This window comes from Lobosporangium transversale (genome assembly GCF_002105155.1).
Source record: "Lobosporangium transversale strain NRRL 3116 chromosome Unknown BCR41scaffold_50, whole genome shotgun sequence".
NCBI classification, from domain to species: Eukaryota; Fungi; Mortierellomycota; class Mortierellomycetes; order Mortierellales; family Mortierellaceae; genus Lobosporangium; species Lobosporangium transversale.
Window position 1 is genome coordinate 165,410 of NW_019029028.1, and position 26,285 is coordinate 191,694.

At 43.2% G+C, this 26,285-nt stretch overlaps 9 protein-coding genes across 9 annotated transcripts; 7 read left to right on the top strand and 2 right to left on the bottom strand.

Annotated features, from left to right (window-relative positions):
* The first annotated feature begins 554 nt into the window (after window positions 1–554).
* BCR41DRAFT_361755 (glycosyl hydrolases family 15-domain-containing protein) lies at window positions 555–6,415 on the top strand. Its single transcript, XM_022025600.1, has 6 exons — window positions 555–909; window positions 1,051–1,130; window positions 1,788–2,242; window positions 2,365–2,605; window positions 2,700–5,543; window positions 5,633–6,415. Exons 1-6 carry the CDS (start codon window positions 755–757, stop codon window positions 6,352–6,354), a joined length of 4,497 nt encoding a protein of 1,498 aa, XP_021877108.1. The 5' UTR covers window positions 555–754; the 3' UTR covers window positions 6,355–6,415.
* A 179-nt stretch (window positions 6,416–6,594) lies between these two features.
* On the top strand, window positions 6,595–8,093 carry BCR41DRAFT_389566 (hypothetical protein; the record flags this gene model as incomplete). Its single annotated transcript, XM_022028137.1, has 1 exon — window positions 6,595–8,093. Exon 1 carries the CDS (start codon window positions 6,786–6,788, stop codon window positions 8,091–8,093), a length of 1,308 nt encoding a protein of 435 aa, XP_021877109.1. The 5' UTR covers window positions 6,595–6,785.
* Window positions 8,094–8,959: 866 nt separating this feature from the next.
* On the bottom strand, window positions 8,960–10,431 carry BCR41DRAFT_312254 (hypothetical protein; the record flags this gene model as incomplete). The annotated part of the gene is made up of 3 exons (XM_022021078.1): window positions 8,960–9,136; window positions 9,275–9,879; window positions 9,987–10,431. 3 exons carry the CDS (start codon window positions 10,429–10,431, stop codon window positions 8,960–8,962), a joined length of 1,227 nt encoding a protein of 408 aa, XP_021877110.1.
* A 444-nt stretch (window positions 10,432–10,875) lies between these two features.
* BCR41DRAFT_361758 (hypothetical protein) lies at window positions 10,876–11,647 on the bottom strand. The gene is made up of 2 exons (XM_022025601.1): window positions 11,543–11,647; window positions 10,876–11,405 (listed from the first exon to the last, which is right to left on the bottom strand). The coding sequence occupies exons 1-2, from the start codon at window positions 11,624–11,626 to the stop codon at window positions 10,896–10,898; spliced, it is 594 nt and encodes a 197-aa protein (XP_021877111.1). The 5' UTR covers window positions 11,627–11,647; the 3' UTR covers window positions 10,876–10,895.
* A 294-nt stretch (window positions 11,648–11,941) lies between these two features.
* Window positions 11,942–14,310, top strand: BCR41DRAFT_327618 (glycosyltransferase family 57 protein). The gene is made up of 6 exons (XM_022021662.1): window positions 11,942–12,062; window positions 12,163–12,241; window positions 12,350–12,697; window positions 12,782–12,917; window positions 12,996–13,679; window positions 13,798–14,310. The coding sequence occupies exons 1-6, from the start codon at window positions 12,004–12,006 to the stop codon at window positions 14,154–14,156; spliced, it is 1,665 nt and encodes a 554-aa protein (XP_021877112.1). The 5' UTR covers window positions 11,942–12,003; the 3' UTR covers window positions 14,157–14,310.
* A 20-nt stretch (window positions 14,311–14,330) lies between these two features.
* Window positions 14,331–16,867, top strand: BCR41DRAFT_327622 (chaperonin-containing T-complex gamma subunit Cct3). The gene is made up of 6 exons (XM_022021663.1): window positions 14,331–14,409; window positions 14,623–14,684; window positions 14,814–15,024; window positions 15,150–15,454; window positions 15,567–16,030; window positions 16,139–16,867. The coding sequence occupies exons 1-6, from the start codon at window positions 14,388–14,390 to the stop codon at window positions 16,725–16,727; spliced, it is 1,653 nt and encodes a 550-aa protein (XP_021877113.1). The 5' UTR covers window positions 14,331–14,387; the 3' UTR covers window positions 16,728–16,867.
* A 113-nt stretch (window positions 16,868–16,980) lies between these two features.
* Window positions 16,981–18,092, top strand: BCR41DRAFT_389569 (peptidyl-tRNA hydrolase-domain-containing protein; the record flags this gene model as incomplete). The annotated part of the gene is made up of 3 exons (XM_022028138.1): window positions 16,981–17,113; window positions 17,212–17,623; window positions 17,734–18,092. The coding sequence occupies exons 1-3, from the start codon at window positions 17,075–17,077 to the stop codon at window positions 18,090–18,092; spliced, it is 810 nt and encodes a 269-aa protein (XP_021877114.1). The 5' UTR covers window positions 16,981–17,074.
* A 937-nt stretch (window positions 18,093–19,029) lies between these two features.
* Window positions 19,030–20,747, top strand: BCR41DRAFT_312194 (hypothetical protein; the record flags this gene model as incomplete). The annotated part of the gene is made up of 5 exons (XM_022021076.1): window positions 19,030–19,559; window positions 19,736–19,941; window positions 20,098–20,177; window positions 20,291–20,449; window positions 20,559–20,747. 5 exons carry the CDS (start codon window positions 19,030–19,032, stop codon window positions 20,745–20,747), a joined length of 1,164 nt encoding a protein of 387 aa, XP_021877115.1.
* Window positions 20,748–21,326: 579 nt separating this feature from the next.
* Window positions 21,327–25,920, top strand: BCR41DRAFT_389571 (hypothetical protein). Its single transcript, XM_022028139.1, has 9 exons — window positions 21,327–22,656; window positions 22,780–22,950; window positions 23,066–23,158; window positions 23,297–23,743; window positions 23,827–24,246; window positions 24,350–24,841; window positions 24,930–25,148; window positions 25,252–25,605; window positions 25,710–25,920. Exons 1-9 carry the CDS (start codon window positions 21,448–21,450, stop codon window positions 25,794–25,796), a joined length of 3,492 nt encoding a protein of 1,163 aa, XP_021877116.1. The 5' UTR covers window positions 21,327–21,447; the 3' UTR covers window positions 25,797–25,920.
* The last annotated feature ends 365 nt before the right edge of the window (window positions 25,921–26,285 follow it).

The following is a 26,285-nucleotide window of genomic DNA, read 5'->3' on the forward strand; positions in this document are numbered from 1 at the left end:
AGATGAGACAGGAGAAACAGAATAATGGAACACCACTACATTGTCCAGTTCTTATTTGATCTAACATTGGGTGCAAGCCAGATAAAAATACAATGTATCAATAACTGTCAGCAACTCTCGTGAGAGAGTTCCTTCACAACATTATCGGATTCCTTTAAGAAGGACTAAGAAAACGCGTCCGCCAACAGTCAAAGATTACAAATGCTTTGTTCTATCTGGTGGCGATCCGTAAAGCCAATCTGGCCCCCCTTTCTCACACATCCCTTGACTCTTGTAAGCCTATATCATTTTCTTGTTTAGGATAGACATAATAAATGGAATCAACGCTACTATTGTCCTGTCTCATCTTCTCATGTCTTGTCCTATAAAAAACGACGTGACTTTGTCCCAATGTTGAACTCTTCTCTAAAAATTAGTGGCAACTGTCAAAGAGTTTGGTTTCGTCATTTCCTTACTCGATGGATTTGACGTCAGTGCGCTTTTTTAGAGTTTGCCAGTTCTCTCATTCATCCCCTGCAGGAATGATCTCTCCATGGAAAGTGATCCTCATTTGCATCCTCTTTCCGTCATTCCATTCTTCATTCTACTTCATTTGCCCTCTTTTTCCTCTTTCTTTTTCTTTCTTCCTTTCTCCCCCTTCTTCTTCCTTTCTCCCCCTTCTTCTTCCTTTCTCCCCCTTCTTCTTTGTGTCTCGCGTTTCATAAGCCTTCTTTACACTTCCTCTTGAACAAAAAAGCTTCTCCTCTCTTCAAGCATGTACCATTCTCAGGCAAATGTCCGCAAGAGACTCGATTGTTACTATCGGAACGTCAAGGCCGTAATCCTTAATCGGCAGAATCCAACCACAGGCCTGATCCCTGCATCCGTCGCTGTTACAACTCATGGAGACTATCGTGATGCCTGGGTTCGGTGAGTGTGTGGATTGCTACGCTTTCCTCTAATTTCTTGTTTTCTGTAGTACGTGAGAAACCGCTAGTTGAAATACTAATGCTTCAATTGATCCCTTTTGTATGATTGCTGCTTCTTATCACGCTCTTATAATACCTTTAGTGATAATGTTTACTCCATCATGGCTGTTTTTGGTCTTGCCCTTGCCTATCGTCGGGTCGATGATGATGAAGGCCGAGCATGTAAGTTCAAACATTGCTTCCACTTAACACATTTTTCCCTGAAATATTTTCCAGAACTGCCCCGATACTTTTTTTTCTGTCTTTTATTTTATTTTATTTTATATTTTTTCCTTTAAATCAATTGGACTGAATCGGTTTAAGTTGGCTTTATATAGTCCTGACAAAGGGGGGGAGTTCAAATTTTGCGGGTCACTGTTGTCTATTGGTTCCTGATAAGGATACTTCAGTTAATACCTGGTTCTGAATAGGGTCGATTAGCACGAAGATTGAATGTGCTTGGAGTGTAAACATTTGTGCGCTCTGTCCTTTAAATATGTTACTATCATTGCATCACTTATCTTGCGACGGGAGAGAAAGGGGGGGAAAGCTTAATGGTTTTTTTGAAAAAATAATCAAAGTTTAATACAAGAAAACCATAGAGCGTGATGTCCTTGCGGACTGTTCTGAGGGAGAAAGTGGCTAGGGTTGAGTTGATCTACTCGTATATTCCTTGATAAGTGTCATGAATGCAGATATCCATTCATACACCTGTAATTCGCCGTTCTACTTGTGCGCAATTTTTTTTTTTTTTTTTTTTAAACATTACTTTTCATTTTATTTGACATCGTATGCCTGTTGCTGACCGCACCAATACACATACTTTTCCTTCGCTATTAGATGAGCTTGAACATGCCGTCGTAAAGTTGATGCGTGGTCTGTTGTTCAGTATGATGCGGCAGGCGCACAAAGTTGAGGCGTTCAAGAAGACCCAGGCTTTAAACGACTGTTTGCATGCCAAATACAACACTGCTACTGGAGACACTGTTGTTGGTGATTCAGAGTGGGGCCATCTGCAAATCGATGCTACATCCATCTTCTTATTGGCGCTGGCACAAATGACGGCCTCCGGGATATTGATTGTGTATACGACAGACGAAGTTGACTTTATTCAGAACCTTGTGTTTTACATTGAGCGTGCATATCGCACACCTGATTACGGTATTTGGGAGAGAGGTAACAAGATTAACCATGGTGAACCCGAGTTGAACTCATCTTCGATTGGTATGGCCGTCGCTGCTCTACAAGCAATCAATGGCGTCAATCTATTCGGGTCACGCGGTGGACCCAGCTCGGTATGTTTGATAAGTAATATGTAGAGTATATAGTTGTTGAAGCCACCAATCATATTTTGCTCATTTGCTTTTTTTTTTTTTTTTTTTTTTTTTTTTTGCCACATTGTAATATTATGAAATAGGTCATCCATGCATTGCCTGACGAGATTACACGCAACTATACCACCTTGCACTCAGCTCTTCCAAGAGAGTCAAACTCAAAAGAAATCGATGCAGCCTTGCTTTCAGTCATCGGATTCCCGGCTTTTGCGGTCGGTGATGCTAAACTTGTTGAGCGCACTCGAAACGAGATCATTGAGAAGCTTGGAGGCAAATACGGGTGTAAGCGATTTCTGCGTGATGGCCATCAGACTATCGTCGAAGGTAAAGGATCGCCAAATTAATTTATCAGATCTCGGTATTGTAATTTATCCCTTCTGTAGTTTTATAACTCCTTTGCGTCTTTTGTAATATGTAGACACAAGTCGTCTCCACTATGATGCTCACGAACTCAAGATTTTCGAGGGTATTGAATGCGAATGGCCCCTGTTTTTTACGTACTTCATCTTGGATGGATTGTTCAATGAGAATGAACATCAAGTCGAGGAGTACCGCTCAAAACTCGAGCCCCTTATCATTGACTCAGCATCGCTGTTGGACTTTGGTCAATTCATTTCAGACTCGATCTCTGACAACGAGGATGGTCGAGGACCAAAGACACCGACTTCACCAGGATTCACCACACCAGGCAGTGATAACAAGCTCCCTGAGCATATTCCTCTTATTCCTGAACTGTATTATGTGCCTCACCATTTAGTCGAAGCTGAAAAGAAGGAGAACCATACCCAGGCCCGTGTGGCAAATGACAACATCCCTCTTGTCTGGGCAAACTCTCTCCATACTCTTGGAAGCCTTATCTATGAGAACTTACTCAGCGTGGCAGAGATTGATCCTCTTGGAAGACGCTTTAATGCTCGCAAGACTCAACCCAATGACACTGTAGTTCAGGTTGTGCTTCTGGCTGAGGACGCCAATTTACAGAGTATGCTCAATATGTACGGATTGGAAACCCAGACCATGGATCAAGTCCACCCTATCACCGTCAGCCATCCTCAGGGACTCAAGGAAGTGTATTCGGCTCTTGGAAAGAATACAAAATTGGGATTGTCAGGACGACCCAAGCGCCCTATCGGATCGCTAGGAACTTCCCGCTTGTATCGCGTCCAGGGCCATCTCTATGCATTCACTCCCGATTTCCTGGATAATGAGGAATTTTATCTGACCAGCGATAACGACTATCTGATTTCCATATTTGAGCAAGAGTTGGCTTTCGTCCGTCAATATTGGGTCTCTCCTGGGCGACCTACCATGACTATTTTATTGACGCATGCCATGCTGGGCGGACTATCAAAGTCACGTAGCTTTGCCTCTCAGACCGAAGATAACTCCCAGCCACTGACAACGTGGAGAAAAGGCTTTGGTTCTGCCCAAAAAGACAACAAGCGTAATCTCCTGAACTTCTTCATGACTCTTCGCAGCGGTGTGGTCAACAATGTTCGTGTTCGTTTGGGCCGCTTGAGCGAGATGGTCAACACTTCTTGCATCGAGTCTCTTGACTTTTTAGTTACCAAGAAGGATATTGATTGGCTCGGTATCTTGCGAGGTGCTGCAGATCGCCGTAAGGGTCGTCATGCCAGGAAATTGGGACTGAATGAAAAGCAAACGCAAGCCACCACTCCTGGGGGAAGTAGAACTCCCAGCCATCGGTGGTCTATGCGTCGTCGATCATCTTCGTTTGGAATAGGGCTTTCACTTACAACTCCTGCTGTGAATACTGCTGACTTTGACGGAGACGGCTACTTTGCATCCCATTCTCAAGCCCAAGTACCTTCTGATTCACATATCCGTAGTGCTTCAACCGCCACAACACCCTCTGCCTCCGAACGTCAGGAACCTTATACAGTTAAGAAAACTAAGAAGGCTTTCAAGCTCAAAGACCATGAAGAACCTCGTCCCAAAACAACCAAGAATGGAGCCACAAGCTCAGGTGGCTTAACTCCCGATTTGGCAAACTTAGATATCACTGAGGCGCATGCGGAAGGAGATGAAGACTCTGAGGATTCGGCTGATGGTATGGACAGCTTAGGCCTAACTCTTGGGGATCCATCCAATATGGAGGCTGCACAGAATATGCTCTCCATCTCGGTAAACCTGTATGATCAGATTGATTTGCTACAATACCTTTTATCATGTCAAGGCATGGACTACTATGTCAGCAACTTGGATGCGACCGTCCGCACGCTATTGGAGGAAGTCTACTTCAAATCACTCCAGCTCAAGCTTTGGTCAATTGTTCGTCAGGCCGCTGGACTCTTAAATAAGGTCGTCCATTCTTTGACCATCAATATTACTGACTTGGTCATTCGCCAAAAGCAAATTACCATCGGATCAGGACCTACTGAGCATTTTATTACAACCCCGGTTGGACCTGATGTACTAAGCCGCATGATTTATGATGGTAACTTCGATGATGTTCGTGAGGGTCCCGTTGTTCAAGAGGTCCTAATCTACCTCGGTTCTTTTATCAGAGCTGATCCAGAAATGTTTGAGGGTATCATGCGTCTGCGTACGCATTTCCTGATTATTGCCTTGCGCGAGGAAATCTCTCGTCTCAACAGTTGTGACGAGACGGATGCTATTGAGCACCTGATGCAGCTTTCCCCATTCGAGCTTAAATCATTGCTAGGAACCGTACTTTCTGGCCCTACGCTTAGCTCCAATGCTACCAACACTCTTCTTCGAAGCCAGACTTCTGGCCGAGCTAGCCCTGTCTCTGGTCGCCGTGTGCCGGGCAACGTTTCCTTGGCTGGGGAGACCGCTGACGGTGCTGCAGCATTAAACATCGCCTCATCTTCGTCATGGGGTGCCGTCCCCATCCCTAACATGGCCAAGGATTCAACCACATTCACTATCAAGGTTCAATCCGGAGGCTATCATTCAGGAAATTTTTCCAAGATCATTATTAATGACAGTGCTATGTCAATTGTGCCCTCTCGTGGAATTAACATGGTTGTTATTGACCCTTTTCAAGGCGTTGTCATAGAATCGGTCTCATTCGATACACATATTTCTGAGGATGAGAGTGATGATCTTGCACGCCTGGTGGACTGGCTTCATCCTGGTATGATTGTGATATGCGCTTGTAAGGATGACTGCTTTGAGCACTTGACACTTGCGGCACGCCTCGCCCTTAAACAGCTGGGCAGCAAACACATCAACGATGTCAAATATCGTGACTCCTGGTGCATGATTGGCGAAAAGGGTAAGTTGTCAATTATAATCGCTCATGATAAAATTTAATTTCACACTGAAAGGATAATTTAAACCTTATTTTTGTTTGCTCTTTTTTAGGCATTGAACCAGGAATGGCGGCTGAGGCGCACAAATCCTACATGGATGGACCTACCGCAGTCCTTGAAAAAACATTTGATTTGGCAACATGCAAGGCCAAAGCGAACAACGTGGAAACTTTCCCTTCTCCATCTGCCATTGCTGCTTTTGTTCCCAACTCCTCGGGACGATGGCTGCGTCGCCGCAAGAACGATGGCTCGTTGCATCGTGTTCCCGACAAATTCTACCCACGCGTGTGGAGCATTCTTTCACGTGCTGCAGGTTTCCGAATTGGATCTCACTTCTTGCCTCGTGATCCCATCATATCTGAAAAGACTCCTGAGGAGTTTAATTTTGCACTTGCTGTTGAGAACTTTTTAGGAGTCATTCTTGACCCAGCAGAACGCCAGATTGCTGTTGAGACTCTGATGGTGATCGCCAAAATTGAAGACCGCAACCCAGGAATGGAGGTGCAGCCCGAGGTGATTGACCTGCCTGTGATTATACGTGAGGCAATGGAAAACTTTTGGACCAAATGGGTTATCAATGGTCCTGTTGGGAAAGGTCAGGCTCTGGAAGGAGGAGCTTCTGGTACAATAGCAGGTGACTTGAAGATGGAGAAGCATGAGCCTCTGGCGCGGAATATGTTCTATGATTTGCCGCAGGAGGGTAAAGAAGGCACATTTGCATACTTGGCTCGAGCTGTTCTTAAACTTCTCCCGTATTCGATTGACTTGGAGTAATTTGATGGTCAAATAGAGAACATGTAATAAAAATAGATTTGGGATTAAGACAAAAATCGACACTAAAACTTATTAAGAAAAGACTGTCTCAAATAGAGTTGGCAAAGAGGTGATTTTCAATTGACACCGCCCCTGTAAGAGTGAGGGACAGGTCAATCGACAAGACGCTATTCCCATCCAGCTAGTATAAAAGCAGAGAAGAAAACCCAAAAAAAATTTACTAATTCAGGCGCACAAACAAGACAGTGACCGCAGCAGAAAAATACAAAAGCGCGTTCTCTCTCACTCCGATCATCTCTTTCTCTTCTTTCTTTCTTTTCAGTTTTTTTCCCTAAACACATATTCAGCATCCAATTCTATTGACATTTACACACATCGATATTGTTGATTGACACGCACATCTTTACATTAAAATTCATTTAATTCGGAAAATGCACGTTTCAAATACATTCACTTTTGGCGCACAAGGCGATCAAGCTGCCCCTGGTCTCCGTCGCGAAACCACTATGGAAATTAGCAAGATGTACACTACTCTCTATGATCAAGAAGATCCCCAGCTGCAGCAAGAGTTTACGCTTTATCAACAACAACAGGATACACAAGTTCTCTATGAAACTCGCTTGAACCCTTCCAATCCGATCTGGACCGAACTTCAACAGCAACAACTTTATGCTTCACCCGCTTCGCCCGCATCTTCATGCTTTTCAGGCCCTTCTTCACAGTCATCAAGCGAGTCAGCTTATTCGAGTCCTGCTGCAGTATCTATCAGGCTATTGGACGCGGATGAGACAGGTGAATTGGTTGACCAATTCAATATCACTATTGACGAATTGTTGTCAGAGAGCGCTCTTCCGTTCGATTACTCCACCATTGGCTTGGATGCCTCTGATTTCGATCTCTTTACTCCATCGCAGCAACAGCAATCACAAGACTCCGTTCAATATTATCAGCAACTGCGTCAGCACCAAAAGAATGAACAGGAACAATACTACAGCCTTCACAGCCAACGCCACCAGAACACTTCACCATCCCCTCCGATGTCAACTCAGGGCGGGCCTCAACGATCGAGAACACTCTCCCCTGAAATATGCTGCGACCCATATCCTTCGACCTTTTCCTCTTCTTCTGTTTCTTCTCCTTCTTTAATTTCTTCGTTTTCCTCGTTCAATTCTCCAGCTGCAACATTCTCATCTCGTTATAGCCACCACCCCGCCTCTCCTCAGTCACCGAAGCACCGCCACAAGGTCGAGATGCCACGTTCACCATGCCCATCATCGCCTGCGGCAACGACACCATCGACACCGTACATGCGACGCGCCTCTCAAGGTAGCTCTGCTTTTGCTGCACCTTCAAGCCAACATCAACAACAACAACAGGCACCCGTAACAACTACAGCTATACCAACGGATTTGCAGCTCCCGAATACAGAGGGTATGACCGTGATTAGAAGCGAGGATGGATCTATAATGGTTTTCAACCCTGTAAACGAGTCGATGACATTCCGTTGTGAGCTGTGCCCTCTGGAGAGTTTTGGACGGATCCATGACTTGAAGCGACATCAAGCTTCGAAGCATCAAGAGAAAACATGGCCTTGTGAATACTGCCCGCGCACTTTTGTGAGACGCGATGCCCTATTGAGGCATTATACAGTCAAGAGCCACCGAGAGGATGGTATTCACCCCGCAAGCCATGAGACTGAAGAATTGATGGCTGCTAGAGCTAGAAGCAAGTTGATTTAAAACTATTCTCTTTCTCTGAAGGAAAGGACAGTGTGTATAATAGTATATTAGACAAAACAACCGCAACAACAATTGCAATAAGAAAAAAAAAAAAAGAAGCTTGCAAGCATCTTGCCACTGTTCTTTACCAACTTCGCGCCCGTGTATAGTTCCTCCAATCACTTGTTTCCAATAAAAAAAAACGTATTCTCTCATTACATTTTTCAAAAAAAAAAAAAAAAAAAAAAAAAAAGATTTAAAGAAATGTTATTGGTAACGACCCATATTCAAAGAAAATAAAAAGGTCGTTAGACAGATTGACAAGGGAAGGGGAAAGGAATGAGAAAGGAAATAAAAATGCTGCGCCTTTCTCCGATACCTTTTGTTTTTTCCTTTTTTTACGTGGCTGTGTCATAAATTTTACGCGGCAAATGGTCGTCATCATAATTAGACTCACTCTTACCAAACTAATTACAAAAATAATTCCTTCCCGCGGAGGAAAAAAAGATGTAAACAGTACGAATTACAAAATGATCAATGCGTCATAATTGGCCCCAAGGAAGGAGGGAGGCAGAGGGGGCAAAAGAAAGGGGGAAGAGAGGAAATCCTCTTCAAGCTACCGCGCAGGCGGAATGCATTTACAAATGCACCTTCGCCTCATCAACATTTACAGCTTACATATTACTTAAAAAAAGGCAAAAAAAAAAAAATTAATAATTTTCAGTAGACATTCTAGTAACTCGTCAGTTGCTTTATTTAACATGCCAGCCTTAGAACAAACTTTTTTTTTTTTTTTAAGAGGGCAAATACTTCTTTCCTCCTTTTCTGGCTCGCACTATGCCAGATATGGGCCGGCGTTGCCTGACTGATGATGGGAGGAGGTGCTATTACCGCCTAGCCGCGCATTGTTTTATGTTATTGTCATCATCGCTGTCGTCACCAACATTGACATCGGAATCACACTTGAGGATCTTCTTGAATTTCGGCTCAGGCGCAGGATAGATGTTATAAGCGATGATACCTCCAATGATGAGGGTATATGCGATTGAGTAGAGGCGGTTAATCTATACGTTTTTTTTTTTTTTTTTTTTTTTTTTTTGGCGGAAAAAGAAGGAAAAGCGTCACTAAGCTTGAGATTTCTCTTTTTTTTTTCCGTCTTCATTCCCGAAGCGAAAGGACAAATTATTCTTTATGTCTTTTACCTTGGCCGAAAACAAAAATATACCGAAGATGAGGCCGTAAAAGTCGCTCGTTAAGAGGCTGAGGTTGAAGAAGGTGGCAGAGGATAGTCTAATGAGGATAGGTGAAGTAGAGTACATGATGAACATGGCAGTATCGAAACCAATGATGTACCCGACTACGCTAGGCGTCCATTCAATGTCCTTTATCTCATTTTTTTCCAAGATGGCTAACTGACAGCCACAGAAGATCGTGGCCCAAAATCCCATCTGTCCAACAACCTCGTAAAGAGGCCTTTGTCGAACTAAGAACTCTTGATATACATTGGAAATAGCATAAAGCGTAGCACCCAAGAGACAAAAGAGGTCACCCTTCACATAATCGGATCCAGGAAAGTCCTTGCCAGCTTCCATGTCCGACCAGATTAAGAAACCCATGCCGATCATGGCCAAAAGAACACCCAAGTAGTGATAACGGCTGAAGCGCAACTTGAGGAAAAGGATCGATAAGAGAACTACACAAGGGATCGTCCATGCATCAAGGAGCATGGCTGAAAGTAAAGAGGTGTAGTTGTAGGCCTTGACCATAAAATAGTTACCCTCGACATCCGCTAGGGCAAAAAGCATATCTGAAGAATATGCGTGTCAAATTATGCATCATAAAATTCTGACAAACGAGAAGTTCTGGCCTCCCAAAAAAGAAATAAAGCGTGGTAGTACAATTTTTTTTTCTTACAATACAGTGCTCGTCTACGGATAGTCTCGATCCAGCTGAAGACACCTTCTTTGTAGATGGTGATACTGGTATATACCAACCCAAGGACAAAGTAATTGAGAAAAGACTGTGTAGTGGGGATAGAGACAGGTTGATCGCCCTGAGCTAGCTTTGTTGTAAAGATAGTTGTTGCAGTGATACAGAGTGATAACAATTGGCCCAAGAGCAGGATAGTCAAAAACTTGCGTGAGAGCAAGTTGGCCAAGTGTTCCTTCCAAATCGATCGGATCAACAATGGGTTGCTATTGCTGCTGTTGTTGTTGTCATTGTTGCTGCTATTGCTGCTGTAGTTACTGGAAGTAAGGGGAGAGGTAACAGAGAATAAGAGATCCGCATACTGTTGATCTTGCCCTTGCTTTCGATGTCGAGTATGCCAGGTGTGCCCTTGCTCGTACTCCTGTTCCATTCCTAGCGCCTGTGATTGCTGTTGTCCATATTGTGGTCTAGATATCGTATAGTAATTAATAGTGTTCATTTTTTTTTATTTTTTTTTTCCTTGAATCGATGAATGTCGGTGTCACGATTGTAAAAAAAAAAAGTACAGCTGACAAGTAAAAGCAATAAGAATGAGATAGACGTATTTGTGGATTTTTGCTATTGGTGTTCTTATTTTTTATGCATTCGTCTTTTAGCTGTAGGAGGGGTGAAAAGACGATGAAAGCGGCCCATCGGATCTGTTGCATGGCAGATCCCTCCTTTTAATTGATCATTTCCATTTCTGTTTCCTTTTTTTTTTTTTTTTTTTTTTTTTTTTTTTTTTTTTTTCTTTCAGGTGCTGTTCCTTTGCTCGAAATTCAATAAAATCGTCAAAGCCTCTCAAAATACATGTATTAATCAATCAATGCCAATCCTTATTTCTAGTGTTTATTATCAAAAACGTGGGCGATTGGTAGTGTAATCTGATCCACGTATGGGAGCTTGGCTCCATCTCGAGGAAGAATAACCGCGCGAAACAGACAAAACAGACCGACGACCGAAGTTACTCATCCGTAGTCCATGCCCTGACCCTGATGGTATTGATGAAGCGGATGGCTGTGTATTCGATATTGTCTGGAGCTCTTCTCTGGCTGCATTAGCATTTGAAACTCTTAGTATTGCAGGTCGAGATGCTAGTGTTGACCCGATAGAGCTCCTTGTCTGTGATTGTCTCCGAGCACTATTGTAATTGATGTTGGTGGAATCATTTGTGCCAGAGAGAGACCTCCTAAATTGTGATGTCTGCTGCTGTTGTAGTTGGAACGATTGATCTACACTACTTGATAGATTATTCTGTGACCCTGGTATACTACTGCGGCGTCGCTCATGTTGTACGAAACTCTCTTCTTTTTCTGTCTGTTCTTCTTGACCTTGATCTTGCATTGTTACAGAATATACAGAAGACTATGTCTCCAATACGTACCATTATAAAATAAATTAGGGCAAAAAAAATAAGGAAGGAAGGAAGGAACGTGTCAGAGCATAGAGTTGTAAAATATAGTCATTAACTTTTTTAGTTTGTAGGGTGTGTTAAACCATACCTTGAATAGCGTGTAGACGAGCCCCATTTTGCGTTCCACGGTGCGCATTTTGTCAATTAGTTGTGCGATGTCGACCGCATTCATCTCTTGAAGTGTCTCATTGATCTGTTATACAGGTCAGAAAAATGGAAAGGCAAAAGGTGTCAGAGCTTTTATTTTATCTTTATTAACAATTTGATAATTCGACAGTTGCATACATGTTCTAATTTGGCAGTAAGTTTGGTGTATTCTTCGAGTAGCTCTTTTGATGACATGATTGGCTGTGTGTGAGTAGAATGGTTTTTTACATTCACGAAAAGAGAAATGGCTCTAGAAACATGGCATCATGGGCATGTCGCACGCAGGACAAGCCACAATAACGCGAAGGACGCGCCAGGGAGTACATGTATTCTTGTCAACTCTACATTCATCTTGCATTACTTCCCTCCTTCCTCATTTTACATACGTTACCATTACGAGGTATGCAGACCTCATTACTCGCCATCAGCATCGCACTGAAAGTGTTGCTGTTCCCTACATAGTGCGTATTGTTGCGATAATAAAACAACGATGACCATACTCAAAGAATATGATAGCTCATCAGCATCGGCCTCTCTTCCTTTTCTTTCAAATGAAATTAGCCATTCTACAGATTTTGAAGTCCATCGTAACTGGCTGGCCATTACTCACTCTCTACCTATCTCACAGTGGTACTATGAGGTATCTATCTCGATACAATGTTCTTTTCAATAGAATGGATGCTCAACTTATGAAACTGTTACTAGTATCTAATATGGGGCACCATGGATCATCCAATGCTATCACTAGAAAACAAGTGAATGGACCTTAGATTATCCTCCATTCTTCGCATGGTTCGAAAAGTTACTTTCTATGTTCGCAGCTCAAGCTGATCCGAAGATTGTTCAGGTAGACAACCTCAGCTATGATACTCCGGCAACCATTCTTTTTCAACGGACAACCGTCATTATCAGCGAATTGGTCTTATTCTGGGCATTACAAAGGATGCTGGCAGTCATGGGTAATCATCCATTACAAAAGATTATCAGCTGGTCTCTTATGTTAAACCCCGGGCTGCTGATGGTTGACAACATGCATTTTCAGTATAATGGATTCCTCTACGGAATCATGGTGCATTCATTAGTGGATGCGAAACAGGTAATTAACTCAGACATGAAGACCAGGCTATTTTGATTATGCACATAAATGGGCTAATTCCCTTTTTATATGCGCTCATGGTAGGGAAAGCTGTTACGATCCGGAATCCTCTTTGCAGCCTTGCTGAACTTCAAGCATATCTACTTGTACATTGCACCTTCATACTTTGCATTTCTTCTTCGTGCCTACTGCTTTGAGAATTCTGGCAATAGTATCCGAGGTAACGGTCGAAATGATTGCTATTATCCTTGCTTCAATTATCGGAGCTAAGACTTTTTTCCTCCTTCTTCTTTGATAGCAAGATCATGGATCTCGGCTTTTAAGCCGCTCAACTTCTTTGCATTGGGGTTCAGCGTCATTGTGGTGTTTGCAGCATCATTGGGACCTTTCATCGCAATGGATCAACTTCCTCAGTTGGCGTCACGTCTCTTCCCATTCAAGCGAGGCCTCTGTCATTCGTACTGGGCTGCCAATGTTTGGGCGTTGTACTCTTTTACTGATAGAGTCTTGATTACGCTAGCCTCGAAAACGCCACTCGGTCATTATCTTGATCTCTCTGTCGATAGCTCGGCCCTTGCAGCAATGACACGCGGCCTGGTGGGCGATACGGCGTTCGGAGTTTTGCCTACAGTGACAACTCAACAGACTTTTATTTTAACTGCTCTATTACAGCTCCCTGGCTTGATCTCTGTGTTCCGCAAACCGACGTTTGAACGATTCATTGGCTCCGTTGCATTATCAGCTTTCGCATCATTCTTGGTTGGATGGCATGTACACGAAAAGGCAATCTTGCTGTGTACAGTTACCATGAGTATTGCTATTGCAAATTTAGTAGGAGCGGCTCCGCAATCAGGATCCGGAGCAGGGTCCTTTTCAGATAACAAGACTGGAAGACTCTTAACGCCCAGAGATGTTCGTTCGTTTATGATCGTCAGTCTTGCAGGATATATTGGCCTCTGGCCCTTGTTCTTTACTCGTGAAGGTAAGGGGATGGGAAGATTGTTTGCTGTAATATCAATGATCCCTCTCGATGTTGCGTTATCTTGACTTGAATTGTTTCTTTAACATGGATTAACCTTTGTTCCTTTCTTTTTCCATAGAAACACCAATCAAGGTGTTAGTTACATTAATCTGGTTTATCACTATTGGAGCAGGATTGGACCAGTGTATACCAAAGTCATTGCTACCATCGAATGAGGCTGGTGCTTTTTCTATATCGACGCGATCGTTATTACGCCATTATACAATCCTAGAACGTCTGTATATTTATGGATGGGTGCCTCTCCAAGTTTATGTAAACTTGATTCATGAGCTTATTTTTGGCCAAGAGAGTATGGCATTCCTGCCCCTGATGGTTACATCTGTTTATGCAGCTGTAGGAGTTGTTTATGGCTGGTTACTTTATTCTGCAACGTACTTTGCAAGCAACAAAGTCAAAGCTCAAGAGAAAAAGAAATAGTTTGATCTGTAAATGCCCCGTAAGCGTCACAGCTTAAATCATTTATTTCCTTCTCGCTGGTTCCATTTACAAACACACATCTAGCAGACAAGGCATCTCTTTTTATCTTTTAAGCATCTCATCCATTTATACTTCTCCTTATTCTCTCTCTCTCTCTCTCTCTTTTTTTTTTTTTTTTTTTTTTCCATCTTTCACCATCTTTCACAGGAGCAGCTTAAATAAACTAGCAAGATGAGTCAAGTCATTGTGATGAGTACGAGCTACATACATGCAGAAAGAAAAAGACAATGTCAACATGCAAGAAGAGAGGAAACAGATCAGTGCAACCATCACTGATCACCATTGCACAACACACTCTCTCAAGGAACTAGATGGAAGAAACGCGTTTTCAGTCCACAAACAACAAGCAGGATGCTGAACTAATTCGCTGGACTTTCATTATTCTGACTTTTTTCAATACTTTTAGACACCAATGTGGAGCGCGAGACTGGTCGCAAAGCTCAAACCTCCAACATTACCGCTGCCAAGGTACTACCAACCCCCACAACTTTCATATTGCCTGCATTTCTGTCACGAAGTGGCTTGATGGGAGCTCATGAGCTCAGTGCTGATCAGATTTTTTGTCCTTAATTTTTGAAATATGTTCTTCATATATAGACCGTTGCTGATATCATTAGGACGTGTCTTGGACCACGTTCAATGTTGAAGATGTTGTTGGATCCTATGGGAGGCGTCGTCCTGACCAACGATGGAAATGCTATCCTCAGAGAAGTCGAGGTCGCTCATCCCGCTGCTAAGAGCATGATCGAGCTTGCTAGGACACAGGATGAGGAGGTTGGCGATGGAACTACCAGTGTTATTATTCTCGGTAAGAGGCGCTGTTATGATAAATATTTGCACTCCAAGAAGGATCAAGCGTTCACATAGAAATGGCCACATGAGACATACTATCTGGCTAACATTTTGAGCTTTTTTACAATTTAACATATGAAGCTGGAGAAGTTCTTGCTCAAGCCCTTCCTTTTCTTGAGCGTAATATTCATCCGATTGTCATTATCGCTGCCTTCAAACAGGCTCTGGAAGATGCCATTGAGATTGTTGACAAGATTTCGGTCCCTGTCAATGTGAATGATCCTAAAGAGATGCTGGATTTGGTCAAGACTTCAATTGGTACCAAGTTTGTCAGCCGTTGGAGCGACTTAATGTGCAAATTGGCTTTAGACGCTGTCCGCTGCGTTGCTGTTGAATCAGATGGACGCAGAGAGGTTGATATCAAGCGCTATGCTCGTGTCGAGAAGGTAAGCTACAGGTGCAATACTTTAATCTACATGGGTGCAATTGGCACGCTAGTCGATTGCAAGTTCTTTTTAAATTTATGCATGTGTCGCATCATATCATTTTATGTTACAGATTCCTGGTGGAGAGATCGAGGATTCTAGGGTTTTGGATGGAGTAATGCTCAACAAGGATGTGACTCATCCAAAGATGCGTCGCCGCATTGAAAACCCTCGTATTATCTTGTTGGATTGCCCTCTCGAGTACAAGAAAGGCGAGTCTCAGACCAATATTGAGGTGACCAAGGAGTCGGACTGGGCAAGGATTTTGCAAATTGAGGAAGAGCAAATTAAGAGCATGTGCGACAAGATTATCGAGTTGAAACCCGATATTGTTTTTACAGAGAAGGGTGTCTCTGACTTGGCACAGCATTACTTTGTCAAGGCCAACATTACGGCCATTCGCCGTGTCCGCAAAACTGACAACAACCGTATTGCTCGTGCTGTTGGTGCAACGATTGCTAACCGTGTCGACGATTTGAAGGAGTCTGATGTCGGAACTGACTGCGGCCTATTTGCCGTCGAGAAGATTGGTGACGAGTAAGTAGATGAGTAATCTATACACCATCACATGCTATGGCATGGATGTCTTCTTTTAGAGTAAGCCTCAAGCGTGTTTTTCTCACGCTCGTTTCTTGTGAACTTTAGATACTTCACTTTCCTTACTGGATGTAAGAACCCTAAGGCTTGCACCATTGTCTTACGTGGACCTTCCAAGGACATCTTGAACGAGATTGAGCGCAACTTGATGGATGCTATGTGCGTTGCTCGTAATGTATATTTCAACCCCAAGCTCTCTCCTGGTGGAGGAGCCACAGAGATGGCTATTTCTGTAGGTTTGATGGAGAAGAGCAAAACGCTAGAGGGAACAGTCCAGTGGCCATACAAGGCTGTTGCAGAGGCTATGGAGGTGATTCCTCGTACGCTTATCCAGAACTGCGGAGGAAATGCTATCAAGATCTTGACTTCATTGCGTGCCAAACACGCGACTGGCCATCACTCCTGGGGTATTGATGGACATGCAGGCAAAGTTGTTGATATGCATGAGTACGGAATCTGGGAGCCCAATGCAGTCAAGGTACAGACGATTAAGACTGCCATCGAATCATCGTGCTTGTTGTTGCGTGTTGATGATATTGTTTCTGGATTGTCAGGCGCCAAAGCACAGCAGGGTGGTGGTGGAGCGGCACCTGAGCAGCAAGAGATGGGTGAGGGTGACATGCAGCCTGAGCAATAAAGAGGGAAAAGCGTTGCGAAAGCGACTGCGGGAAGGTATAAAAAAGGGAGGCACAGTCGAATGTACGATGAGATAGACTGCATACAAAAAGGAGATTGTGAACGTATTTCTAGTTGTCATAAGCAAAAAAAAATAAAACGAAATTTCTCAATATTGCTGCGGCCCGAGCGGAGATTTGGATTTTTGTAGAACATACACCAGCCACTTATACAGAGAGGGTAGATCAAATTTGGATCTTCATTCCTACATTCAAATCCCCTGTACCTACTTGCTTGCACACAAATTCATCACTTATTTTTCTTCTTCTCCTTTTTTTTTTTCCTTCTCTAATTAATAAAGACTACGACATGACGACACCAATGGCGACAACCTATAGACATATTCTCGTAAGACATGTTTAGCAATACTATAACACTAACAATCCTTCCACCTAGATTGTATCCACACCTACTTACAAATGTCCTCCTATGTATTTTTTGTTTAGGTGGTAGGACTTGGAAACCATACACACCCGGGAACACGCCATAATGTAGGAATGATGGTTATCGATAGTATTGCAAAACGTTTTAACGCGGAATGGACGAGGATGAATCAGTGGCAAGCAGAGATTGCCACATTTGAAACTTCAGTTACATTTAAGAAGAAGACGCCCAATTTAAATCGAGTGCGTGTTTCCCCACAAGGAGTTAAAAAACTACTTGCAGCAGAGGGGACGCTAGCGGAAGCAGAAGAAACAGCAACGGCAGCAGAAGGGACAATGACGGCAGCCATAGACCCTTCTATATCAGAGAGAAAGAAGCGGCCCCTAGCAGTCCTCACCAAATTTGATCTCAAAGTTACTCTCCTAAAGCCATTGCAGGCGATGAATATCTGTGGATCATCAGTCTATCGTGCAGGTAACAAATGCTCTGCCTCTATTCAGCACTGCGTTGCCTTTGTTTTTATTTAAATAGTGTCTAACAAGAAAAGCAACTTCCATGGGATTTTTTTATAAATATGTATATAGCTCGTGATCTAAAGCTCCCTGTTAAGGACATTATTGTGGTACATGATGACATGGAACGCGACATTGGAAAACTATCATTTAAATCGGAGGGATCAGCGAATGGACACAATGGAATCAAATCATGCGTCAAGTCATTGAAGACTCAACATTTTAGACGACTCCGTGTGGGTATTGGTCGACCCGAGAGCAAGCAGCGAGACTCAGAATTTATAGCGAGCTATGTGCTAGGAAAGTTTAGACCTTTTGAGGTAGAACAGTTGGAGAAGTTGGTCTATGAGAAGGCAGGGGATGAAATCATTCGCATCTTTACAGCTGATCCTACTCCACACCCGCATGTCGATCCTAAACCTATTAGATAATTATATAATAAAATTATAATTCAAAATTTTATATTCCAGGGGCATAGTATCATGCAATTACTTTTTTTTTTTTTTTAAAGAATGGTTTAGATTTTGAATAATGGTCTGTCATTGTTACTGGAGCTGAAAGGTATTGCAATGATAAGTTGCATCTGGAGTGATGCTTATCATTTAAACACTAGGATTAGCACAATATTTCCTCAGCATTGTGATTCATACCAAACAAATAAAGTTAATCGAGGGACAAATAAAATTTTTGAAAATGCGCAACAGCACAGAGGACATGTCATGGACAATATGCACAGCAATGATAGATCTTTGTGTGAATGAGGAGAAGCAGGATACTTGGAACGGAAAGCAAAAGGCAGCGAGTGATAGGGACTGGCTTTAATTGGTAACCAAGGCAACATTGGGAGGCGCGTTGAATGTGAGTTGGGGACTAATGCTAAGATTATATCACACAGGACGCGTGACCCAATTAGAGAGATACCAAGATATTAAAAGAATCTCCCTCTCTTTTGTCTTTTTCTCATTTCATCCTTCATTTCATCCCCCATCCATACTTTCTCATTCTTTCTTATCCTTCTCCTTCTTTTATTTTCATATTTTTATTACTAAGATGGTCCACTCTACACTATTGACCGTGTCTGCAGCTCTGTTACTTGCTGCGTCTACTGCTGCTGCCGCCCGCTGGGAACTGGTCGATGCTCAAACCAAAGAGTTCCAGTCCAATTGTGGGAAGGAGCTACGTGGCGTCTACGAGGACTTGCTCATCTATTCAGTCCCAGAGTCATGCCAGGCTAAGAACAGTATGCTTCAAGCGGATAACATGTACTCACACCTCATTGTTCTTGAACGCCAGGAGCTCGAAGGTGACGTTGACCAGGATGTAAAGAAATGGAATAAAGCTGTGAATGATGCCATTGCCGACTTTGCTATGCACCCACAGTCTGAATCAGATGGTAGTGTCGTTGATGATAATGCTGTTCAATTGCCCTTCACCGGAGTTCGTGGCCGCCGCAAGATCTGTCGATTTACTACAATTGATTTGCCTAGTACACAGCCGGCTTACCGCATCTTGGTAGGATCCAACTGTGCACCAGTCGAGACCCCATATTTGGTAGACGTCTTGCCTAGCAACACTGAAATCCTTCCCGTCAGATCCCAGGGCCCTGTTGTACCTTTGGCAGGTCTTCCAGATGACCACCCTATTGTTCAAAAGTCCAAGACACTCAAACACAAAAAGTCCCTTCAAGCTCTTGTGGATCAAGTTGACATCAAGACACTAGAGAAGGACGTGACATGGTTGTCTGGCGAGGCTTCTGGTAGCCCCTTTATTACTCGTGCTTCGACTTCAAAACAGAGTCTAGAGGTCGCTGAATGGCTTCAGTCGCAGTTCGAAAGCTATGGTTGTGACTCTGTCGAGCTTATGCATTATCGTGAGCGCTTTGGACCTAATGTTATCTGGTTAGTTGGCGAGTTCTTGATAGGATTTTTCTTGATCATCTCCCTGTTTTTCCTATCAGACTAAATAGGGCTAAATAAGGAAGGAAACTAGATTAACAATTTCATCGGTTTAATTTGAACAACCTACCCTTTTTTGTCCTTGATTACTTTTTTTTTTTTTTTTTATTTTTTTTTAGCAAGTTCAAGGGTACAGAGCATCCCGACGAGCATGTCATCATTGGAGCCCACCACGACAGTCGCGGCTCACTCTTCAATCCTCGTGCACCTGGCGCAGACGATGATGGCTCAGGAACGAGCATGTTGCTTCAAGTTGCACGTATCATTAAGGCAAACAACGTTAAGTTTGGCCGCACTTTTGTCATTTCTGCCTTTTCAGGGGAAGGTATGCTACATTGTCACTCCCCCAACTTTACTGCTTTCTTTTTATCTTCCCATGATTGCGTTGTGCTAACCAGGAGTCCTTCTTATTTCTTTCCAATCAATTGATACTTCCTTGAACTTTGTAACATTTCTGGTTTATCGGGGGTATGGTTTAAAGAGCAAGGGCTCTTTGGTTCTGCTGCTTTGGCCAAGAAGATGAAGGAATATGGAACTACCATCACAATGATGATCCAGGGCGTAAGTTTCTCAAAGCAAGATTTGGATTTGTTAAAAAAAAATAAAAAAAAAAAAAAAAAATCATTTGGACAGCGCGTTTACTTCTATATTCAAATCCAACGTGTTTTCGATAGGATATGCTTGCATACAGAAAACCAGGTGAGCCAATCCAGATTGCGTTCCCTGCGCGCTACCACACACCAGAGGTCAGTGCGCTATTGCGTAACGTAACGCAGCTTTATGTTCCCGATGCTATCGTTGGTACAACTGGTGCCTGCTGCTCCGACCACCAGGTGAGTGAGTCTTTTTTTCTTTAAAAAAAATACCTCACGGAATAGCACTGTCATTGATACTTGTAGATGAAAAAACTCACAGTCTTCTAAATATGCCCTTTTTTCCTAGTCATTCTGGGAGAACGGATTCCCAGCGACTGCGTTTTTTGAGCGCAATGGACCGATTGCAGACCCCAAATATCATAATTCGGGCGATTTGGTTCATCGTGAAGGCTATGACTTCGAGCAACTGCGCGCATCGACTAAAGCAATGATGGCTTCAGTCTTTGAGGTTGCAGATGCCAAATATGATGCCTAGACATGAGCTCAGGGAAGGAAGGCCACAGATCCCCCATCTATTTTTTTTTTTTTATTCTAATATTTATTAAGACTGTCAATACCGCGGAAATTTGTAAAAATAAAAGTTGTTTGTATGCATGCAAACAAAAGTAAAAATAATCGCTGCATATTGCGCGTCTTTGTTGTGGTGTGAATGTCTGCACCAAGAAGCCTTGGAGCATATTAGAGACAACAAATGACATGAGACAGAGAGAGTCGTGGGTAAAGATTGGACTACGACTTGAACGAGTCTTAAAAAAATGACCTCGCAGTAAGGGTAAGGGTTACAGCCATGGCAGCATCAACTGCATCTGCAGAAGAAGCAATAACCAAAGGTTGAGATTTATGTAACCATGAGCAAGTTACTTGCTGTAGGCCTACACACTTTGTGTATATGAGAGTGTTGAGAGAGTATGAGAGCATGCAGACACATGTTGCCCAACAAAGCCCTTTTTTTTACCGTCCCTGGCCTTCTTTTGCCTTCCCGTTGATACGCTCTCTCCTGATACAAAAGTCCAGACAAATGGATGTGTGTTTGAGACTGCGTTGTCTAATTGCTCTTATTTCTCTTCTCTTTTTTCTTTCGTCATTCCTCTTCTCTCCGTTCATCCACCGCCTCTCTGCTTCTCATCTCCCATTCGTTCTTCCTTCGAAGCAAAACGAGGATCCATTCATAACTCATGGCAGCTTCTGCCCTAGCTGCTCGTAGTCCTGCTGTTTCTACAAATATTGGTCCCAGCAAGATTAAGGCACCCGGTGACAAAGCTATCACTAAACCTCAGAGTGCGTCTGCAAAAACGACTACCAGCTTGCGTTTGCCTACTCCTCCTAAATCAACCACGCCAGCTGTAAAGCCAACTACATCAGCTGTAAAGCCAACTGCATCAGCTGTGAAGCCAACTGCATTAGCTGTAAAGCCAACTGCATCAACTGTAAAGCCAACCACACCGGCTGTAAAGCCAACTACACCATCTGCAAAATCAACCATACCTAAACCACCAACTGCAACATCAAAACCAGCAGCAACAGCCACTAAAGGATCTCTAGCATCTAAAACGACAGCTATAAAAAGTCCGGGGTCATTAAATTCGATGTCAAAAACTGCGACTACAGCTGCAAGCATGAAGCCTACCGCTAAAACTGCTGCTACTAATGCTGCTTCAAAGACGATTGCAACTAAATCAGGGGCAGCCCAAACGGTAAAGAAGCCGGCCACTCCCACCAGTCGACCAACCACATCCACTCCTGCTCCCCGATCTGCTGCTGCGCCCAAGCCGCCTTCAGCTTCATCAAAATCATCCACTTCTGCTTCTAAATTACCTGCCACCTCAGCAAAGTCCCCTCCTGCTGCTCCCAGAGTACCTCCAGGGTCCTCCAAATCACCTGCAACAGCATCGAAGCCGCTAACGAAAATAACCCCAGCTACAAAGCCAACAGCTCTAACATCAACTACTACGGGCGCAAAGAGGCCGACAGCATCATCACCTTCCACTGGTGCAAAGCCGAGTGTAGGCTCAGCTTCTACAGCATCGCGCCGTACTCCAGCAACAGCTACAGCAAAGACGACAACACCCATCAAGGCTATGCCTGCGACGGCCGCAGGGTCTGCAGCTAAACCACCTGCTGGGGGACGTGCGCCTCTTAATATGACCCCTACAACCATTCGTACCCCAGCACGTACATCATCAACTGCTTCGACTCTTAAAAAAGAGTCCGCTCCAGGAACCCTCAAGACAGCAGCTACGGCTACTAAGAAGTTAAGCGTTTCAGCTGGTCGTGGAGCCCCTTCGCCTGCTGGAAGTGCCCAACCCGTTAAATCTACAGGCTTGGCTACAAAGTCTGCTACAGCATTAGAGTTGAAGAAGACTATCGCTAATATCAAGGTTAAGGCAAGTGAATACATTGACTTTTTTTGTTTTGGTTTAATTAATTGAGTATTTCAAAAAGATAGACTGATGATGCTCAGATAATTAATATCGTTTATATATTTATTGATCTATGTCTTTGAATAGCTTGATGAAGCCTCGACACGTCTACAGGCGAAAGAAGTTGAGCTTGCAGCTGTCCGTCAGCAGCTAGAGAGCGGGTTATACTCGGACAATTATGCGGCGACAGAAACCGCCTCGAGCGATGGAGGCGAGACGCTCGTACCTGAGATTGATCTTTCGAAACTGATTTCCAAGGTAAGATAACTTCAAGAGAAGGAGAAAAGAAAACCAATTTATTCACTGTGTTATATATGAAAAGCAAAAAGGACTACCATGCTAATTTTCGACTCAACATCATCTTTTACTGCAGGACAAGGATGTTGTTATGCCTGCCATTAGTGCAAAGGATAAGGTGGTGACGAAAAAGAAGCATCAAATCAGAACCCTCAGGGCGCGTATTCAGGTAGAGAAAGGAATAATTATGCAAGTCATGTTATGCGGGATTGCATATGGCTATCAATTCTACATCCGCTGATTTGGGGCTTTGTTTTTCTTTTCATTACTTCCCATCGTATTTTTTGTTTTGAATAACATCAAATAGCGGCTTCGTTTAGAACACGAGAAACGAGTCAAGGAGCTGGAGAAGGTTGAGACTGAATGCAAAGCTGCATATGAAACTGATGTTGTTGCTCTTCAGCAGAAACTTGCTGATTCTACTCAGAAATACAATGATGTGATTGCTCTTCGTAAGAAGCTGGCAGACGCGAAGGCATTGCATGCTACCACTATTGAGGAACTCAATAGGATTCACGATGACAAGCTCCATAGTCTAGAGTTGGAGTTGCAAGCGTTCAGACAAGAAAAGCCAAGTCGTGTAAGTCCCGATGTAGGGAAAAACGCTCAAGATAGATATCGCCAAGATCTTGAGAGCATTAAGAACGCCAACAGAAAGGAACTATCGCAGCTTCTAAAGCAGCATCAGGATGAGATTGATGCGATCAAAGCTCAATTTGAAGAAGAAAAGAGGCAGCAAGTTCAGGAGCATGAGGTGAGGAATAGCTTGAATTAAGATGGATAAAGGTAGATGAATATCAAATGGCTAATTATTCTACTTTTTGATTTCTTTTTTAGGCTGAGGTGAAAGAGAGGCTTGATTCAGATCTAGAGCAAATCAAGGCTTCGCAAGCTTCTCTCTTGGATAGTCGTTTGGGTGCCGAGTCTGGAATGGTCGAGGTGTTGGAACAGAGGCATGCACGTACTATGGAGGATTTTAAGGCTAAGCTTCAAAAAGATCATCAGCACTATCTAGGCTCACTCCGAAATAAGCATCAGAGTGAGATCTCTAGATTAGAAGCCAAGCATACAGAGCAATTGGCTGCGCTTGAGAGCAAGCTCAAGACATTGCAAGAAAAGTATGAGTCAGACCTGGCGAGTATTCGTTCTAAAGCTGAAGCCCAAATTAAGGAACTCAAGTTGCACCATAGCAATGAGATTGCAAGGCGCAACGAGAAACATGCAGCAGAGTTGGCGACTTGCGAGATCACTGTTAAGGTATCTATTATAAATTCAGATGATGAATATAACCCTCAACAACATGGTCACTTAACATTCCCTTTCATTTTACGTGATTTTTATTACATTTGCGTACCAACAGGAGAAGGTCCAACGCGAGCTTGACTCGTATAAAAACAAGTTTTCAACCTTCGTCGCTGAGACTCAGAAGACTCAAGACGAATCGATGAGAGATCTAGAGGCTAGCTACGAAATCCGGATTGCAGAGCTTATTGTAGAGCATGAGAACCATGTTCGCGAGCTGGAGAACGAAGCAAACGAGCAAGTCCAGCAAGAAATTGATCGAGTCGAAATGGAATTCGATCTTGATCGTGAACGCCTGGCACAAGATCAGGCTAAAAAACTGCAACAGTTAAAGGTTGAGCATGATCTGGCTATTGAGAAGTTAGAGGACCAGCTTTCCAGAGCTGAAGGGCGTGCTAAGGAGGCTATTGAAGGGCTCAAAGAAGCAAGACGTAAGCATGAGGGCGAAATGAGTGAAATCAAGGCCGATGTACAGGCAGAGTTGAGTACGATTCAAATCTCAATTGAAGCTATGACTGCTTCTCAAGGCGATAACAAGGATGCATCAGAGGTATTACTTTGCTTCATGTGTTCTTTTCCCAGTTGTGTTCATATAAAAGGTTTCACAGGATTAACCAATTTTGCTTCATGATAAATAGGCTCTACAAGCTGGGCATGCTGCGATTCTTCACGCTGAGAAATCAGCTCACGAGTTGAAGCTCAGTGAATTCTTGGCAAAGAAAGAGGCTGCGTGGAAGGCTAAGAATGGAAGTTTGTTGAAGCAGGTCCAAGACATACGTGATCAACTTGATAACGTTAGAGCTGAACGAGACAGAGCTCATACAACTACTGATGCTACAGAGACGCGTCTAAAGAATGTACGCTCTTTAAACTTTAAAACATGTGTGTTTATTCATTCTTGCATACGTGTATGTAACTAACAATCTGGCTTCTCAAATATATATACATAATGTATTCTAGGAACACTCTGTCGCAGAGGAGGGTCTTAAAAGAGGCTTTAACTCACGCCGAGAACATTATGAAGAAGCAACTCGTACTCAATTGACTAGGATGACCGAAGCCCACCAAGAGCATGCCGATGCACACAAGAACAAACTTACAGACCTCACTACATCACATCACCAAAAGCTGCAGGCACTGAAAGACGAGCAGGAAACACAGATGAAGAAACGTGAACAAGAACATACGGAACGTGTCTTGGCCTTACAACAATCGCTTGAGGCTAAAAACAAAGTCGTTGCTGGATTGAATCAGAATGCCTTTGGAGTCGCCCAGGCTGTTCAACAGGCCATAGAGGAGTTAGCGCGATTGAAGGTAAAATACGCACACATCCTACACAGAAACACATTTTAGAAGCTCTGTCAAAAACTAATTCGTAATTGCTTTTTATCTTATTATTATTGTTTTTATCTTAATAGAAACAAAACGACGTCCTGAAAGCTGAAAATGAACGATTGGATCAGGCACCCAAGCAGCTTCAAGCCTCCAAATTAGTGCTCGCGTAAAGCAGAGCATGGAGACAACGATCATTAAAATACCCATAGTATCATACCCCGTATCCATAGTCCAGTCTTTCACACAACTTATTTTACACATATAGTAGCGTCTATTTTCTAGTTATAAAGCTGTTTTTACCAAAACTTGTATTTCGAAGTATTCGTTCATGTTATCATTTGAGACGGGGCCTTCCTCTTAGTGTTGAAATTGAAATTCATTCAGGTATGGCTGAAAGCTGGTCTCGTTGGTCGAGAGCTGAATGGTCTCTGGAACAAGGATATAACGAGTTTATCTACAACAGGTCGGCCACTATTTTATGTGTAGTCATTCCATAATTTTGGATGATTACCAGACTCATTAACGATAGGTCGTTCCTGTTCCTGCCCCTGCCTGTGCCCTCGAGTATGAATGGAGGATGAATGTTGATTTGAAGGTCCCAAAGTTCGTGAGCTATATAAATCGACGCACCTATCTCATTTTACTTTTGGACATTGCGA

Coding starts and splice junctions, on each gene's coding strand:
- BCR41DRAFT_361755 (XM_022025600.1), top strand. CDS start 755: ATGTACCATTCTCAGGCAAATGTCCGCAAGAGACTCGATTGTTACTAT. Junction 1,131..1,787: donor TGATGATGAAGGCCGAGCAT/GTAAGTTCAAAC, acceptor CTTCGCTATTAG/ATGAGCTTGAACATGCCGTC. Junction 2,606..2,699: donor CCATCAGACTATCGTCGAAG/GTAAAGGATCGC, acceptor TGTAATATGTAG/ACACAAGTCGTCTCCACTAT.
- BCR41DRAFT_361758 (XM_022025601.1), bottom strand. CDS start 11,626: ATGAATGCGGTCGACATCGCACAACTAATTGACAAAATGCGCACCGTG. Junction 11,406..11,542: donor TCGTCTACACGCTATTCAAG/GTATGGTTTAAC, acceptor TTGGAGACATAG/TCTTCTGTATATTCTGTAAC.
- BCR41DRAFT_327618 (XM_022021662.1), top strand. CDS start 12,004: ATGCAGACCTCATTACTCGCCATCAGCATCGCACTGAAAGTGTTGCTG. Junction 12,063..12,162: donor GTGTTGCTGTTCCCTACATA/GTGCGTATTGTT, acceptor AAATGAAATTAG/CCATTCTACAGATTTTGAAG. Junction 13,680..13,797: donor CTTGTTCTTTACTCGTGAAG/GTAAGGGGATGG, acceptor CTTTTTCCATAG/AAACACCAATCAAGGTGTTA.
- BCR41DRAFT_327622 (XM_022021663.1), top strand. CDS start 14,388: ATGAGTCAAGTCATTGTGATGA. Junction 14,410..14,622: donor GAGTCAAGTCATTGTGATGA/GTACGAGCTACA, acceptor CAATACTTTTAG/ACACCAATGTGGAGCGCGAG. Junction 15,455..15,566: donor GCTATGCTCGTGTCGAGAAG/GTAAGCTACAGG, acceptor TTTATGTTACAG/ATTCCTGGTGGAGAGATCGA.
- BCR41DRAFT_389571 (XM_022028139.1), top strand. CDS start 21,448: ATGGCAGCTTCTGCCCTAGCTGCTCGTAGTCCTGCTGTTTCTACAAAT. Junction 23,159..23,296: donor CCCTCAGGGCGCGTATTCAG/GTAGAGAAAGGA, acceptor AACATCAAATAG/CGGCTTCGTTTAGAACACGA. Junction 24,247..24,349: donor CTTGCGAGATCACTGTTAAG/GTATCTATTATA, acceptor GCGTACCAACAG/GAGAAGGTCCAACGCGAGCT.